The 18,855-nt window shown below is 46.1% G+C and overlaps 2 protein-coding genes across 2 annotated transcripts; both read right to left on the bottom strand.

Annotated features, from left to right (window-relative positions):
* Window positions 1-4,893: 4,893 nt before the first annotated feature.
* On the bottom strand, window positions 4,894-5,963 carry LOC100074469 (olfactory receptor 4D9-like). The gene has a single exon (XM_007670613.3). It carries the CDS (start codon window positions 5,961-5,963, stop codon window positions 5,028-5,030), a length of 936 nt encoding a protein of 311 aa, XP_007668803.3. The 3' UTR covers window positions 4,894-5,027.
* A 5,610-nt stretch (window positions 5,964-11,573) lies between these two features.
* Window positions 11,574-12,509, bottom strand: LOC100074511 (olfactory receptor 4D9-like). The gene has a single exon (XM_001506065.3). The coding sequence runs from the start codon at window positions 12,507-12,509 to the stop codon at window positions 11,574-11,576; it is 936 nt and encodes a 311-aa protein (XP_001506115.3).
* Between the last annotated feature and the right edge of the window lie 6,346 nt (window positions 12,510-18,855).

An 18,855-nucleotide genomic window follows, 5' to 3' on the forward strand; every position in this document is an offset into this window, starting at 1 on the left:
CTGTGAGTCCCATTTGGGAGAGGGGCTGAGTCCATCATGATAACCTTGTATCTACCCCAGCCCTTAGAACGATGCTTGGCACATAGTAATTGCTTATTTAATACCGTCATTATTGTGATGATTACTTTCTGGCTAAAATCCCTTCTTGGTGAGGGGGTAGAAGTTGGATGTTGGTGGCAATACCCTACCCTACCTCTGCAGGGTGATGTGGGTTGTTAAGAAGAGAAGGAAGTGGACAGCATGGCCCAGTGGAAAGACCAGGGCCTGGGAGTCAGAGGACCTGGGTTCTAATCCCCACTCTGCCAACTCTTTGTGCCTCAATTTATCTGTGTCTCAATACCCTTACCTGTAAAATGGGGATTAAATACCTGTTCTCCCACCCATTCAGACTCTGAGCCCACTGAGAGACAGGGACTGCACTGGGCAGGGAAATATACCAACTGTGCTACATTGTAGTGCCAAAGTGCTGAGTGCAGTGTTTTGCACCTAGTAAGCACTCAAAAAATATGACTGATTGACCTGATTTTCTTGTACCTACCTCCAAAGCTTAGTACAGTCTTTGACACAGAGCTTACCAATGACCATGATTACTGTGTGGGTCTGTCTGTCCCACATGGCCAGATGACACAAAAAAGGCTTTGCCAGGGGCCACCAGGGCAGTGGTGGGGTGGGTGGGCCTTGCTGACCAGGGCCTTCCCTTCTCAGTCCCCTTTTATGCTGTCCCCTGTCTCAGAGAGCAGCCTAGACCAAGCTTGGGATACTAATTGTCACTGTGGCATTCATTAAGAGCTTAAGATGTTCCAAGCACTGGGGCAGATACAAGATAATCAGGTCAGATTCATTCCCATCCATCATTCTCACTGCCTAAATGAGCTGTCTGCAATAGGATAATTGTGGTATTTGGTAAGTGCTTACCATGTGCCAATCTGTCAGTCAATCAGTCAGTGGTATTTACTGAGTGCTTCCTAACGACAGAGTCCTGTGCTAAGCCCTAGGGAGAGAACAATACAACACGATTAGTGGACACTCCCTGCCAAGCACTAACCACTAAGGTAGAGACAAGATAATCAGGTCCCACATGGGACTCAAAGTCCAAGCAGTGGGGAGAAGAGGGATCTAATCTCCACTTTACAGATGAAGAAACTAAGGCACAGAGAAGTTAAGTGTCTTGCCCAAGGAGACACAGCAGGTATGTGGTGAAGCAAGAATTAGAACCCAGGTCCTCTGACTCCCAGGCCCCTGCTCTTTCCAATAGGCCATGCTGCTCCTGCAATGAGGCCTCTTGTATCAAAAATCTCAAGTGAATCTCTTCAGCGGTTGGGTAAGTTTTCAGAACTCCTAATTCTCAGCCCACCCAGCTACAAAGAGCTGTAGGGAAGAGGGGAGGGAAAGTGAGAGCCGAAGGGAGCATAGCAGAGAGGAACAGGAGCAAGGAGGCATCAGAGAGAGGATCATTTCCTGGTTTATTCTCCAATTAGAATAAGAAGTGGCATGGCCTAGTGGAAGGAGCAGGGGACTGAAAGTTAGAGGACCTGGGTTCTAATCCCTCTCTTTCTCTTGCCTACTGAGTGACTTGGGACAAGTCGCTTCAATTTTCTGTACCTTAGTTTCCTCATCTGTAACCTGGGAATTAAATCATACTCCTTCCTACTTGGATTTTGAGCCTCATGTGGGAAGGGACTGTGTCCAGTTTAATTATGTTTTATCTACCCCAGTGCTTAGTACAGTGCCTGGCACAGAATAAGTGCTAGACCAATAATTAATTAATTAGGATGTCCCCCACCTCTTTCTGAGCGAGGCATGCTGTGAGATGTGCTTTCCCATTTTTAAAATTGAGCATTCAAGAGACCCAGTGGAATTGCCAAGTCTTTATTTGTATCATTTTAACCAAAACCCTAACCCAAGCTTTAGCCTGATCTGTAAAATCCTCACCCAAGACCTTGCATTCACAATCTTTGTGCCCTGCATTCCCATGGTCACTCAGGATGAGGTTCATCCTCTTGGATAGTGGGGTTGGGGACTGGATTAGGTTGCCTTCCCACCATGTCCTCACCAATCTTAGTTTTCCTAGGAAAAGGAGATATCTAGGATGGATGGATTGCAGAGCAAGAAATACATGGGCAGATAGAAAAAAGATTCCCAAGTCACTGTGACTATAATGAGGAAGATGAGGAAACCAAGGCATGAAAAAGTTAAGTTCCCACAGAGAAGTTAGGTTCCTGGTGGGTGGGGCTATAATGAAGAGCTCAAAAATGATGCTGAGGTCCCAAATGGTTTGAATGCCAATAAAGAATGGAGTTTAGCCTTAGTTGGTACTCTCCTCAGAAGCATTGCACTCATCCTTGCAACAAAACAAAGCAAAAGAAAATCTCCACCCTGATCTCACCCCCACCTAAAAATCCACTTCCGTGACACAAAACCCTCTGTCGTAACCCGGGTTCAAACCAGGGACTTGAGATTTTCAGTCTAACATTCTCTCAACTTGGCTATTTCACCCAAATTACCAGTACTGATTTACCCCCTCAATAGATAGCATCATCTATCATAAACCATGCCCAGGAAATGAGATTCAGATGTCAACCTTCACTGGTGAGACGCATACCCACCCTTGCACTGGATTGCAGCAACTTTGGTTCCATATCCTGAGATAGTAGCTCTACTGTCTCTTCTCACCTTGCAGGTTTTTCCACCGGTTAAAACATCAGCCTTGCACCAAACCAGCATCTAAGAGATGATTAGGATGAGCGGAAGGCTGCTCCTTCCACTTGTGCCAGTGAAAAATAAAATAAAGGACAAATCGTTCCTACTTGGAGGAATCCCTGCAGGGCACTAGATTCCTTCCAATACCAAGGTTCTTAATCTTTTATGTCCTCTGGGCTCGGCTGTAGAAAATGTGGAAGGGCAAGGTGATGTAAGGATTAGGCTATAGTAGTCGGCGGGGAGTCCCTCTGAGATCTTCATGTGGAAAGTGCCCTGTGAGTAGAAAAGAATTCTCCTGGGTTCTGGAGGCAAAATTCACTCCACCATTTTGGCAGTATGGTTTGAGGTCTCACAACAGACACTCAAGGGAAATTAAAGTCATGGTTGGAGGACGCAGGTTCAAACTGTTTCTGAGTCTCTTGTCTTTCAAGGCTGGTCCATATCACCAAATCCCTTTCGGGAAGTTGTGGAAATACTCGATAACCATTTTCAGTTCTCTCTCAGTCAAAACCCCTCTTAATCTCTTCTCCCACCAAGCCACTACTCCCCCCATCTTCACAGCCCTTCTGATAGCATTTCTCCTCGAGGAGGCCTTCCCTGATTCATTTCAGTCAGTTAGTCAATCATATTTATTGAGTCCTTACTGTGTGCTGAGCACAGTACTGTACCTGGGAGTGTACAGTACAATAATATAACAGACACATTACCTTCCCACATTGAGCTTACAGTCTAGAGGGGGAGACAGACATTAATATAAATAAATTAATTACTGATACCTATATGTAAGTACTGTGGGGTTGATGGGGAGATGAAAAAAGGGAGCAAGTCAAGGGGATGCAGGAGGGAGTGGGAGAAGAGGAAAGGAAGGCTTAGTCAGGGATGGTGTCTTGGAGGAAATGTGCCTTCAATAAGGCTCTGAAGAGGGAGAGAATAATTGACTGTCGGATATAAGGAGGGAGGGCATTCCAGGCCAGAGGCTGGACGTGGGCGAGAGGTCAGTGGTGAGATAGAAGAGTAAAGTAAAGTAAAGTCAAAGTAAAGTGAGGGGGTTAGCACTAGAGGAGCAAAATATGTGGACTGGGTTGTAGTAGGAGAGTAGTGAGGTGAGGTAGGAGGGGGCAAGGTGATTGCTTTAAAGCCAATGGTGAGGAGTTTCTATATGATGAGGAGGTGGATTTGTATATATTTTTATTACCCTATTTATTTTTTTAATGAGATGTACATCACCTTGATTTTAATGAGATGTACATCCCCTTGATTCTATTTATTGCTATTGTTTTTGTTTGTCTGTCTCTCCGATTAGACTGTAAGCCCGTCAATGGGCAGGAACTGGCTCTATCTGTTGCTGATTTGTATATTCCAAGTGCTTAGTACAGTGCTTTGCTCATAGTAAGCGCTCAATAAAGACTATTGAATGAATGAATGAATGAATGAATGAATGACTAACCACTGGCGGTTCTTGAGGAAAGGGGAAACATGGCCTTAACCCTTTTTTTAGAAAAATGATCCAGACAGCAGAGTGAATTATGGACTGGAATGGGGAAAGACAGGAGGCAGGGAGGTCAGGAAGGAGGCTGATGCAGTTATCCTTGCAGGATAGGATGAGTATTAACATGGTACCAGTTTGGAAGGTGAGAAAAGATCAAATTTTAGCTATGTTGTGAAGGTGGGACTGACAGGATTTAGTGACGGATTGAATATGTGGGTTGAAAGAGAGAAAGAAGTTAAGGATGATGCTATGGTTACAGGCTTGTGAGACAGAAAGGATGGTGGTGTCATCTACAGTGATGGGAGAGTCAAGAGAAGGGCAGGGTTTGGGTGAGAAGGTAAGAAGTTCTGTTTTGGGCATGTTAGAGGAGATGGGAGGACATCCAAGTAGAGATGTCTTGAAGGCAGGAGGAAATGCAAGACTGCGGAGAGGAAAAGAAATCTGGGCTGGAGATGAAGATATGGGGAACATCCCAAAAGAGGTGGGAGTTGAAGCTGTGTTTTCTCCAAGTGGGTGTAGATGGAGAATAGGAGGGAACACAGAACTGAACCTTTAAGGATACCCACAGTGAGGGGGTGGGAAGCAGAGGAGGCATTGTATTTTCCAAGCGCTTAGCACAGTGCTCTGCACAGAGTAAGCACTCAATAAATACGATTGAATGAATGAATGAAGGAGCCCCCAAAAGGGACTGAGAACGAGCAGCCAGAGAGCTAGGAAGAGAACCACAAGAGGCCGGTGTCCACGAAGCCAGGGTTGGATATATTTCCAGAAGGGAGTGGTCAACAGCATGAGAGGTTGAGGAGGATTAGAATGGAGTAGAGGCCGTTTATGTTGATTTTCATTCCCTGTCCAAATGTGAAACTCTTTTCTTCAGTCTCTTCATGGCCAGCATCATCTCATGGTTCCTCAAGGTGTATATGATGGAATTCAGGACGGGGATAATTCCAGTTAAAGTGATAGACACTGCCGTGTCCATAGGCAGGGCGGTGAAGGGCCGGGCGTAGATGTAGATATACGGAACGAAGTGCAGAGTGACCACCGTCATGTGGGAAGTGCAGGTAGCGCTGGCTTTTTTTTTCCCTTCCCCGGAGTAAGATCTCAGCATGGCCAAGGTGACTACGTAGGACCCGATGAGCAGGACGAACCACAGGGAGAGTATGGAGCCGTTGTTGGAGAGGGTCAGCAGCTCGGTAGTGACGGCATTGGTGCAGGAAAGTTTGAGTATCTGGGGGACATCACAGAAGAAACCATCTAGGACGTTGGGTCCACAGAATGCTAAAGGCAGAAACAGAAGAATTTGGACCATGGAATGCACAAATCCCCCCACCCACGAAGCAGCCACCAATCCAAAACACGTCTCCTTGCTCATGATGGTTACATAGTGCAGGGGCTTCGAGATTGCTATATATCGATCATACGCCATGACAGAGAGAGAAAAAATATCTGCCCCACCGAGGAAGTGGAAGAAAAATAACTGAGTGAAGCAACCGTTGAAGGAGATGGCTTTTCTCTTGGAAAGAAGATCCACCAGGACCTTGGGAATAGTGATGCAGGAAAGGGAGATATCTAGGATGGACAGATTGCGGAGCAAGAAGTACATGGGCACGTGGAGACGAGACTCCCAAGTCACGGTGACAATGATGAGGAGGTTTGCCAACATGTTTATCACAAACAAAACGAACAAAAGCACAAATAAGGCGAAGCTCAGTTCCCGAGACTGGGTCAGTCTCCGGAAAATAAATTCTGAAACCCTGGTGTGATTTCCTAGATCCATTCTCCATCCTCTTCTTCCAAGAACACCTGGAGAGGAAATGAGATGAATGTAGACCAGGTCTCATTAAAGGAAAGTGGCTTCCTATTATGTTTGGGAATTCTTTAGCTGACCTTGGAAATCCTTTGGTAACATTCCCCTAGCCCTCCCTTTTCTGCCAAACTTTTCCTCACACTTTCTGGCTAAAGTTCCTTCTCGGTGAGGGGGTGGAAGTTGGTTATTGATGACAGTGCCTTACTCTGCCTCTGCAGGGTGATGGGGTTTCTGAGAAGATAAGCGAATGGACATTGTCGCTCAGTGAAAGACCCAGGGCCCGGGAGTCAGAGGACCTGGGTTCTAATCCTTTGTTCTCAACTGTCTGCTGGGTAACCTTGGACAAGCTATCCAATTTCTCTGCGCCTCAGTTCCCTTATCTGAAAATGGGGATTAAACACCTGTTCTCCCACCCACTTAGACAGCACTGGGCAGAGAAGTATAACAACTTTGTTAAATTGTACTCTCCCAAGTGCTTAGTAAAGTACATTTGCAAGAGTCCTTAGTACAGTGCTCTGCACCCAGGAAGTGCTCAAGAAATACAATTGACTGGTTGACCTATCTTTTATATACCCCCAGTGCTTAGTACAGCGCTTGACACAGAGCTTACTAAATGCCAAGATTATTGTGTGGGACTGTCAGTCCCAGAGGGCCAGATGACACAAAAAAGCTTAGCCGGGGGCCACCAGGGCAGTGGGTGGGTGGGCCTTGCTGATCAGGGCCTCTGCTTCTCAGTCTCCTTTTATGCTGAACTCTGTCTCAGAGAGCAGCCTAGTCCAGGCTTGGGATACTAATTATCACTGTGGTATTCATTAAGAGCTTACGATACTTCAAGCACTGGGGTAGATACAAGATAATCAGGTCAGACTCATTTCCATTCATCATTCTCTCTGCCAAAATGAGCTGTCTGTAATAAGGATAATTGCGGTATTCGATAAGTGCTTACTATGTGCCAATCTGTCAGTCAAACAGTCTGTGGTATTTACTGAGTGCTTCCTAACTACACAGCCCTGTGCTAAGCCCTAGAGAGAGTACAATACACCAGAACTAGTGGACACTTTCCCCGCCAAGCACTGAACTAAACACTAAGGTAGAAATAAGATAATCAGGTCCCATATAGGGCTCACAGTCCAAGCAGGATAGAGAAGAGGGATCGAATCTCCACTTTACAGTTGAAGAAACTAAGACACAGAGAAGTTAAGTGACTTGCCCAAGGAGACACAGCAGGTATGTGGTGGAGCAGGAATTAGAACCCAGGTCCTCTGACTCCCAGGCCCATGCTCTTTCCAGTAATAATAATAATGTTGGTATTTGTTAAGCGCTTACTATGTGCAGAGCACTGTTCTAAGCACTGGGGGAGATACAGGGAAATCAGGTTGTCTCACGTGAGGTTCACAGTTAATCCCCATTTTACAGATGAGGTAACTGAGGCACAGAGAAGTCAAGTGACTTGCCCACAGTCACACAGCTGACAAGTGGCAGAGCCGGAAGTCGAACTCATGACCTCTGACTCCGAAGCCCAGGCTCTTTCCACTGAGCCACGCTGCTTCCCACGCTGCTCCTGCAGTGAGGCCTCTAGAATCAAAAATCTCAAGTGAGTCTCTTCAGCGGTTGGGTAAGTTTTCAGAACTCCTAATTCTCAGCCCACCCAGCTACAAAGAGCTGTAGGGAAGAGGGGAGGGGAGGGAAAGTGAGAGCCGAAGGGAGCATAGCAGAGAGGAACAGGAGCAAGGAGGCATCAGAGAGAGGATCATTTCCAGGTTTATTCCCCAGTTAGAATGAGAAGTGGTGTGGCCTTGTGGAAGGAGCAGGGGACTGAAAGTCAGAGGACCTGGGTTCTAATCCTTTTCTTTCCCTTGCCTACCGAGTGACTTTGGGCAAGTCGCTTCACTTTTCTGTGCCTTTGTTTTCTCACCTGTAAACTGGGGATTAAATCATACTCCCTCCTTAGATTGTGAGTCCCACGTGGGACAGGGACTGTGTCCAGCCTGATTATCTTGTATCTACCCCAGTGCTTAGTACAGTGTTTAGCACAGAGTAAGTGCTTGACCATTAATTAAGATGCCCTCCACCTCTTTCTGAGCTAGGGGTGCTGTGAGACCTGGCCTCCCTTTTCTAAAGTTGAGCATTCGAGAGTTGCTAGATCCTGATCCAGTGGAATTGTCAAGTTTGTAATGGTACTTAAACCGCAACCCAAACTTTAACTCTAATCCTAATCCTAGCCCTAGCCCGAGCTTTAGCCCCAACTGTCAATGCTGTGAGACAGGGAGGATGGTGGTGCCATCAGAGAAGCAGCTTGGGAAGAGCTCAGGCCTGGCAGTCAGAAGGTCATGGGTTGTAATCCTGGCTTTGTCACTTGTCTGCTGTGTGACCTTGGGCAGGTCACTTTACTTCTCTGTGCCTCAATTACCTCATCTGCAAAATGGGGGTTGAGACTGTGAGGCCTACATGGGACAGGGACTGTGTCCAACCCGATTTGCTTCTATCTACGCCAGGGCTTAGTACAGTGCCTTGCACGTAGTGCTTAACAAATACCATTATTACTAGTATTATTTTTATTATCTCCTTATCGGGGACGTGAGCCAGGGAGGAAGCCACCTGCTGCTCCTGAATCTGCCTGGCATCTGTTATATTGTTCTACTGTACTCTCCCAAGTGCTTAGTAAAGTGCTCTGCACACAGTAAGCGCTCAATAAATACGAATGACTGACTGATTTCCGGACGAGATTCAACCAGGCTTGTCCCCCTCTTAATCTCTTCTCCCTCTACACCACTGCTCTCCCCATCTTCAAAGTCTTTCTGACAGCATACCTCCTCCAGGAGGCCTTCCCCAATTCATTTCTGACCTCCTCACCTTGGATCCCCTTAAAGGCCACTTCAACGCTTCCGCACCTCTCAAACACTAGGATACGCACCCGGCCCCCACCCACCTTGATAGCACTTATGTACTAATTTTTATAGTCTATTGCTTCCTCCCATCTTGTCTTTTGCCGTCGAGTCATCTCCAACCCGTAGCGGCCACATTTCTCCCAGAACGCCCCACCTCCAATTGCTTTCTCCTACCTGCACTATAATAATAATAATAATGATGTTGGTATTTATTAAGCGCTTACTATGTGCAGAGCCCTGTTCTAAGCACTGGGGTAGATACAGGATAATCAGGTTGTCCCACATGAGGCTCACAGTTAATCCCCATTTTACAGATGAGGTAAATGAGGCACAGAGAAGTGAAGTGACTTGCCCATAGTCACACAGCTGACAAGTGGCAGAGCTGAGATTCAAACCCATGACCTCTGACTTCCAAGCCCGGGGTCTTTCCACTGAGCCACTCTGCTTCTTTACTTTATTTTAGTGCCGGTTTCCTCGGCTAAAATTTTCAGGTCCTTGAGGGTGGGGATCTAGACTAATTCTATAGTACTCTCTCAAGTGCTCAGTATGGTGTTCTACACATAGTAGACACTCAATCAATACTATTGATTGATTGATTGATTGATTGACAGATAGCCCAAGAGAGAGCCCTATAAGAGATGACAGTATAAATGCATCCTGGGACCATTCCCCCAGCTCTGATTAAAGGCAGTGAGCAATCAGTCAATCATCAGTGGTATTTATTGACCACTTACCATGTGCAGAGCACTGTACTAACCGCTCTGGAGAGTACAGTATAACAGACTTGGTAGATACGTTCCCTGCCTTGAGTACTGTGAAATCTGTCTTAAAAAGTATTCTTATTTAAACAAACACAAATTATCGGCTCCAGAAAGGTCACTTTTCACCCCAAAGTGAGCCTGCTAAATAAAGCCTACTTAGTTCTAATCTGACCTAATTTCATAGTATTTTGTGTCCCCATTTCTAACTTTCCGATAACTTAAGAGCCATTATTGAACAGTGGATTCTTGAAATTAGACTTTTAGCTCTTTGAGAGCAGAGATAGTGTCTACGCACAGTGGTCTTCTCTCCCAAGTGCTTAGTACAGTGCTCTGCACACAGAAAGTGCTCCATATACACCACTGGTAGATTGATTCCTGGATTCATTATGCAGTATTCTCCACACCTAGTGGAATATCTGCTCTCAATTAATGTCTATTAATGATTATCAGCAGTATCCATGTCTCAATTAAAACTCTATGTACACAAGACTCCCAGCCCTCAGTTCAAACATGCCAAAATCAAAGAATTTCAAACAAGAAAACAATAGTTCATTATTCTGGGAATCCAAACCTACCCCACTACTTCCACCTGGCCACCACCAAGACCATTCCAACTTTCTCTTCCTCTTCCCTCTCCCTCCACCTCTTTCTCCCTTTCTTCCCAACATCCCTCACCCCTGACCCCACATTCCTGCTCTCTCCACCCTGTGGGATGAAGTTCATCCTCTCTGATAGGCGCTGGGGGCTGGATCAGGTCACCCTCACTCCAAAACCTCACCAACCCTGGTTTTGGGGTGACACACCTATTGGGGTTCTGGGTGGGGCTATAATGAAGAGTTAAAAAAGTGATGCTGAGGTCCCAAATGATTTGAATGTCATTGAAGATCAAGCTTGTCCCTAGCTGGTGCTCTCTTCAGGAACTCCACACCGGTCCTTGCAACAAAACAAAAAACAAAAATCTCCCCCTGACTCTAACCACCAAAAAAAAAAATCTACTTTTGTGAGTCAAAACCCTCTGCCAAATCCTGGGATCAGATCAGGGACCTTTAGATCTTCAGTCTAATGCTCTCCCAACTGAGCTACTTCAGCCAAATTACCAATATTGATTTACCCCCTGGATAGATAGCATCATCTACATCATCTACCCTTAACTGATCTCAGGAAATGAGACCCAGAGTTCAGCCTTCACTGGTGATTCGCAAACCCACCCTTGCACTGGATTGCAGTGACTTAGTTTCCATATCCTAAGATAGCAGATAACAGATAGTAAGATAGTCTCTTCTCACCTTGCAGATTTCTCCACTGGTTAAGACATCACCCTCACACCAAACCAGCAACTAAGAGATGATTAGGGTGAGTGGAAGGCTTCTCCTTCCTCTTGAACCAGTGAAAAATAAAATGAAGGACAAATTGTTTCTGGTCGGAGGAATCCCGGCAGGGAAATAGATTCCTTCTGACACAGAGTTTCTTATTCTCTTATCTCCTCTTGCTTGGTTGTAGAAAATTTGGAAGGGCAGTGTGATGTAAAGACTAGACTATCATAGTAGGTGGGGAGTCCCTCTGAGATCATCATGTAGAAAGTGCCCTGTGAGTAGAAAACAATTCTCTTGGGTTCTGGAGGCAAAACTCACTCCACCATTTTGAGAGTTTGCTTTGCAGCCTCAGAACAGACACTCAAGGGAAATCAAAGCTGTGGTAGGACACAGGTTCTAAATGCTTCCGAGTCTTTTGTCCTCCAAGGCTAACACATATCACCAATCCCCGACTGTTTCTGCATCTCTTGTCTTCCAAAGGTGACTCATATCACCATGACCCTGACTGTTTCTGAATCTCGTACTCCAAGGCTGAAATGCATAACCAAGTCCCACTGGGAAAATGGAATGAAAACCCGATAACCCTTCTCAGGCCTCTCCCCCAGTTTATTGTGATTTTCATTTCCTTCCTGACTGTGTAACTCTTTTCTTCAGTCTCTTCATGGCCAGCATCATCTCGTGGTTCCTCAAGGTGTATATGAGGGGGTTCAGGACGGGGATAATTCCATTTAAGGTGATGGACACTGCCGTGTCCGTAGGCAGAGCGGTGAAGGGCCGGGCGTAGATGTAGATGCACGAAACGAAGTGTAGAGTGACCACCGTCATGTGGGAAGTGCAGGTGGAGATGCCTTTTTTTTTCCCTTCCCCGGAGTGAGATCTCAGCATGACCAAGGTCCCTGAGTAGGACCCAATGAGCAATACGAACCATAGGGAGCTGATCATACCGTTGTTGGAGATCATCAACAGCTCTGTAGAGAAGGCACTGGTGCAGGAAAGTTTAAGTATCTGGGGGACATCACAGTAGAAACCATCTAGGACATTGGGTCCACAGAAGGGTAATGGCAGCAACAGAAGAATTTGGACCACGGAATGCACAAATCCCCCCACCCACGAAGCAGCCACCAATCCAAAACACGTCCCCTTGCTCATGATGGTTACATAGTGCAGGGGCTTCGAGATGGCCACGTATCTGTCATAAGCCATGACAGAGAGAGAAAAGATATCCGTCCCACCGAGGAGGTGGAAGAAAAATATCTGAGTGAGGCAGCCGTTGAAGGAGATGGCTTTTCTCTTGGAAAGAAGATCCACCAGGACCTTGGGAATAGTGATGCAAGAAAGGGAGATATCTAGGATGGACAGATTGCGGAGCAAGAAGTACATTGGCAGGTGAAGACGAGACTCCCAAGTCACGGTGACAATGATGAGAAGGTTTGCCAAAATAGTGATGATGTACAAAACAAACAAAAACACAAATAAGACGAAGCTCAGTTCCCGAGACTGGGTCAGTCCCCGGAAAATAAATTCTGAAACCCTGGTGTGATTTCCTAGCTCCATCCTCCATCCCCCTCTGCCAAGAACATCTGGAGAGGAAAAGAGATAATTACAGGCAAGGTGTCAGCAACAAGGAAAGTGTCTTCCTACTAAGTTTGGGAATTCTTTAGCCACCCTTGGAAATCCCTTGATAACTTTCCCCTCACTCACCCTATTCTGCCGAACCTTTCCTCACACTTTCTGACTAAGCTCCCCTGTTGGTGAGGGGGTGGATGTTGGCTGTTGGTGGCAATTTCTTACCCTGCCTCTGCAGGGTGATGGGGGTTAGTGAGAATAGATGTGAGTGGACAGTGTTGCCCAGTGGAAAGAGCCGGGGCCTGGTGTTCAGAGGATCTGAGTTCTAATTCCTGCTCTGCCAACTGCCTGCTGGGTGACCTTGGGCAACTCATCTAACTTCTCTGTGCCTAAGTTTCCTTATCTGTCAAATGGAGATTGAACACTTGTTCTCCCACCCACTCAGACTGTGAGTCCATTGAGAGACAGGGACTGCACAGGGGCAGGGAAGTATAACTGTGTTTCACTGCACTTTCCCAAGTGCTTAGTACAGTGCTCTGCACCCAGGAAGCACTCACTAAATACAATGGGCTGCTTAATCTGATTATCTCTTACCTACCCCTAATGCTCAGTGTAATGCTTCATTAAAAGCTTATATATCTTATAATAATACCATAATTATTAGGTGGGCTGTCTGTCCCACAGGGCCAGATGAGCCAGGGTCAGATGACCCGGGGGCCACCAGGGAACGGGTGGTGTGGGCTTTGCTGACCAAGGCCTTCGCTTTTCTGTCCCTTTTATGCTGCCTTCCCCCGCCACCCCAGAGAGCAGCCTAAACCTAAATAATCATTATCACTGTGGTATTTGTTAAGTGCTTATGATGTTCCAAGCACTGGGGTGATCATAATAATGTTGGCAGTTTTTAAGCACTTACTACATGCCAAGCACCGTTCTAAGTGCTGAGGTAGATGCAAGGTAATCAGGCTGTCCTATGTGGGGCTCACAGTCATCATCCCCATTTTACAGATAAGGTAACTGAGGCACAGAGAAGTTAAGCGACTTGCCCAAGGTCACGAAGCTGGCCTTGATACAAGATACAAGATCATCATGTCGGACTCATTCCCATCATTCTCATTGCCCGGAATCGTGACCTTACGATCTGTCTGTAATAATATAATTGAGGTATTTATTAAGGGTTTACTACGTGCCAATCAATCAATGGTATTTATTGAGTGCTTATTAAGTGTACAACACTGTACTAAAGGTTTGGAAGAGTACAATATAAGAGAATAATTATAATTATGGTATTTGTTAAGCGTTTACTATGTGTCAGGCACTGTTCTAAGCACTGGGGTAAATACAAGATAATTGGGTTGAACACAGTCCCTGTCCCATTGAGGGCTCACACTCTTAATTCCCATTTTACAGATGAGGGAACTGAGGCACAGAGAAGTCACACAGCAGACACATCCTTCCGACTTCCAGGCCCATGCTCTATCCAGTAGGCCATACTGCTTCTCTAGAATTAGAACTGGACACATTCCCGGCCAAACACTGAACTAAGGACTGAGGTAGAGACAAGATAATCAGCTCCCACATGGGGTTCAAAGTCCAGGTAGGAGGGAAAAGAGGTATCGAATCTCCATTTTACAGATGAGAAAACTAAGGCACAAAGAAGTTAAGTGACTCACCCAAGGAGACACAGTAGCTACTTGGTGGAGGAGGAATTAGAACCCAGGTCCTCTGACTCGCAGGCCTGTGCTCTTTCCAGTAGGCCACGCTACTCCTTCAGTGAGGCATCTTGACTCAAAGACCTCAAGTGAGTCCCTGCAGAGGTTGGGTAAGTATCCGGTATTCCTAATTCCCAGCCCATCCAGATATGAAGAGCTGTAGGGAAGAGGGGAGGGGAGGGAGAATGTGAGCGGAAGGAAAGAAAGCAGAGAGGGCAAGGTGCAAGGAATCATCAAAGGGAGGATCATTTCCAGGATTATTCCCCAGTGAGAATGAGAAGTGGCATGGCCTAGTTGAAGGAGCAGGGGACTGAAAGTCAGAGGACTTGGGTTCTAATCCTAACTTTCTCCCTTGCCTACTGTGTGATCTTGGGCAAATCACTTAGCCCCTCCACACCCCAGTTTCCTCATCTCTAAAAGGGGATTCAACACCTGTTCTCCTTCCCTATTAGACTGTGAGCCCATGTGGAACAGTGACTGTGTCTAATCAGATTGTGTTGTGTCTACCCCTGCCTTGGATACAGTGCCTGGCACATAGTAAGTCCTTAACCAATACCATAGTTATTATAATCCAGGCAGGATGATAATAATAATGACATCTATTAAGTGCTTATTATATGCCAAGCACCGTTCTAATCGCTGGGATAGATCCGAGGTAATCAGGTTATCCCACGTGGGGCTCACAGCCTTAATCCCCATTTTACAGATGAGGTAACTGAGGCACAGAGAAGTTAAGCGGCTTGCCCAAGCTCACACAGCAGGCAGGTGGCAGAGCTGGGTTTAGAACCCACGTCCTCTGACTCCCAAGACCGTGGTCTTTCCACTAAGTTATATTAGAGGTGGTAGACGAGTTCCCTGTCCTGAGGACTATGAAATTGTCTTGACAAAATTTTCTTGTTCAAACAAACATGAACTATAAACTCCAGAAAAGTTGCTTCCCTACTCCAGAGTTACTCTACCAAATAAAACCTACTTAGCTCTACTCTAATTTCACCTAATTTTTCAATGTGCTGTTCCTTCATTTCTAACTTTCCGATAATTTGAAAGGCATCACTGAACCTTGGATTCTTGAAGTTAGACTGTAAACTCTTTGAGGACAGAGATGGTGTCTACACACTGTAGTGAACTCTCTCAAGTGCTTTGTACAGTGCTCTGCACACAGAAAGGGCTCCATAAATAATAATAATAATTGTGGTACTTGTTAAGCACTTACTGTGTGCCAGGCACTATACTAAGCAGCGTGGCTCAGTGGAAAGAGCACGGGCTTTGGAGTCAGAAGTCATGGGTTCAAATCCCCATTCTGCCACTTGTCAGCTGTGTGACTGTGGGCAAGTCACTTCACTTCTCTGTGCCTCAGTTACCTCATCTGTAAAATGGGGATTAATTGTGAGCCTCAGGTGGGACAATCTGATCACCTTGTATCTACCCCAGCGCTTAGAACAGTGCTCTGCATGTAGTAAGCGCTTAACAAATACCAACATTATTATTATTAATACTAAGTGCTGGGGTGGAGACAAGCAAATCAGGTTGGACGTAGACCCTGTCCCACATGGGGCTCACATTCTCAATCCCCATTTTACAGATGAGATAACTGAGACACGGAGAAGTATCCACTTATGGAGTGATTCTGAGATTCATTATACAGTATTCTATACACTTAGTGGATTCTCTAATTTAGTGTATGGGAAGCAGCGTGGCTCAGAGGAAAGAGCCTGGGCTTGGGAGTCAGAGGTCACGGGTCCGAATTCCAGCTCTGCCACTTGTCAGCTGTGTGACTGTGGGCAAGTCACTTCACTTCTCCGTACCTCAGTTACCTCATCTGCAAAATGGGGATGAAGACTGTGAGCCTCACGTGGGACAATCTGATTCCCCTGTATCTACCCCAGCGCTTAGAACAGTGCTCTGCACATAGTAAGTGCTTAACAAATACCAACATTGTTATTATTCTCTGAACTCAATAAATGTCTATTAATAAACATTGATGAGGTGGAGAAGCAGCATGGCCTGGTGGGCAGACCACAAGTCTGGGAGTCAGAGGGACCTGGGTTCTAATTCAGGCTCTGTCCTTTTTCCACTGTGTCCTCTTGGGCAAGTCACTTAACATCTCTGTGCTTCAGTTACCTCATCTGTAAAAGGGGGATTAAGACTGTGAGCCCCACGTGGCAGAACTGTGTCCAACACGATTAGCTTGTACCTACCCCAACACTTAGTACGGGACCCGGCACATAATAAGGGCTTTAACAAATATCATTAAAAAACCAAAACCCCCCCAACAGTAGCAATGTCTCAGTTAAAATTCTATGTACACAAGACTCCCAACCCTGAGTTCAAACCTTAGAGAAATTTCCCCTCTTCTGGACTGTGCAAATGGAGTCATGTACCCCAGCTCGGCACATAGTAAGCACTTAACAAATACCATCATTATTGTTCTTATTATTACCCCTAAATGTTTTTGGGAGGTGCCTGAACACAGCCAATGGTCAGAGGCTAAAATATTCTTCCAAGTCAGATCCGGCAAACCTCTCTATGACTTACCTTCAGTTTTTGAAAGGGAGGACTTAGGGCTCTCCCACACTGCTCCTCTGTGCCCCTGCTAATATATTCCGTTCCCTCGGCCCAGGACTAATAGAATTAGCAAAGGGATTATTCTTGCACAGGTTGGGGTAGCCGAAAGATCAGATCCACAGTTGGCAATGCGGTTTCAGAGGGAGTTATTAAAAGTTAATGGGTGTTTGCATCAGCCATGGACTGGTACATGCCTGTGTACATGCTCTCCCCCCGCCCCCCACTCACAGATACATCCAAAGACTTGCCTCCTGGCCAGATGGCCCTTAATCAACCAGACGTACCACAGGGGAAAGACGCTTAATTCATTCATTATTCATAAATACCAACATTATTATTCATTCATTCAGTCGTATTTATAGAGCGCTTAGTGTGTGCGAGGCACTGTACTTGGGAGAGTACAATCCAACCACAAACAGACATATTCCCTGCCCACAGTGAGCTCACAGTCTAGACGGGGAGACAGACATTAATATGCCTAAATGAATAAATGAATAAATAAAATACATATACGTATGGGGTGTGAAGCTGGGAGGAAGAATAAATAATAATAATTATGGTGTTGGTATTATGCGCTTACCATGTGCAGAGCACTGTTCTAAGCACTGGGGGAGATACAGGGTAATCAGGTTGTCCCACATGAGGCTCACAGTCTTCATCCCCATTTTACAGATGAGGTCACTGAGGCACTGAGAAGTTAAGTGACTTGTCCACAGTCACACAGCTGACAAGTGGCAGAGCTGGTATTCGAACCCATGACCTCTGACTCCCAAGCCCGGGCTCTTTCCACTGAGCCACGCTACTTCCAAATGAATAAATGAAGGGAGCTAGTCAGGGAGATGCAGAAGGGAGTGGGAGAAGAGGACTTAGTCAGGGAAGTCATTAGTCTCTTTGTGAATCCCTGAACCAGACTCTGCTTCTCAGAAAGTCCACAGTGGCCCAGTTTCTTGATTCTCCCACCTCCCACTCCTAGCTCTGTTATTCCTTCAGCCTGGGGCTCCCTTTTGCTGGAAATCTGCCAGACCACCCTGGTTAAGCAGCGTGGCCTAGTAGATAGAGGGCAGGCTTGGGAGTCAGAAGGATGTGGGTTCTAATCCCAGTTCTGGCTTTTGTCTGCTGTGTGACCTTGGGCAAGTCATTTGACTTCTCTAGGCCTGAGTTACCTCATCTGTAAAATGGGGATTAAAAGTGTGAGCCCGATGGGGGACGATGACTTTGTCCAACCTGATTAGTTTGATTCTACCCCAGTGCTTAGTACAGTGTCTGGCACATAGTAAGTGCTTAACAAATACCATCATCATCATCATCTTATATCCTCAAAATTTCTCCTCTCCCCACCCTATTTCCCCTCTATTGAGTCCATACCCCAAAGTATTTCGGTCTTCATCCACATATGCACATATGCACATATAATAACTATGGTATTTATTAAGTGCTTACTATGTGCTAAGCACTGTCCTTAGCACTGGGGTGAGTATAAGGTAATCAGATCAGACCCAGAGGAGAAGCGGCCTGGCCTAGTGGATAAAGCATGGACCTGGGAGTCAGAACGACCTGGCTCTGCCACATGTTTGTGCTTAGTATAGTGCTGTCCACACAGTAAGCACTCAATACGATTGATTGATTGACTGATTGATCGCGCAATGGTCCTCTGGAGAAGGGCCTCCGTATCCACCACCACGGTAGCAGGGAATCTCGGCAGGCGCTGGGACTCATATGCCATCGTCAAATGTTTAACCGTGTGGTAGAGAGAGGAAAAGGAGAGGAGCCAAGGATAAAGGCAAAATCTAAGGGGCCAAGCAGCAGATTGTGATGGGAGTAGGGTGGCCTAGTGGAAAGCGCACAGGCCTGGGAGTCAGAGGCCCTGGGTTCTAATCCCAGCTCTGCCGCTTGTCTGTTCTGTGACCTTGAGCAGATCACTTCACTTCCCTGGGCCTCAGTTTCCTCATCTGTAAAATGGGGATTCAATATCTGAACTCCCTCCTACTTAGGCTGTGATGTGAGTCTCTTGTGGGACAGGGACTGTGTCTGACCTGATTAACTGGCATTTAGTCCAGTGC

The sequence above is a fragment of the Ornithorhynchus anatinus genome, chromosome 3 (genome assembly GCF_004115215.2).
Source record: "Ornithorhynchus anatinus isolate Pmale09 chromosome 3, mOrnAna1.pri.v4, whole genome shotgun sequence".
NCBI classification, from domain to species: domain Eukaryota; kingdom Metazoa; phylum Chordata; class Mammalia; order Monotremata; family Ornithorhynchidae; genus Ornithorhynchus; species Ornithorhynchus anatinus.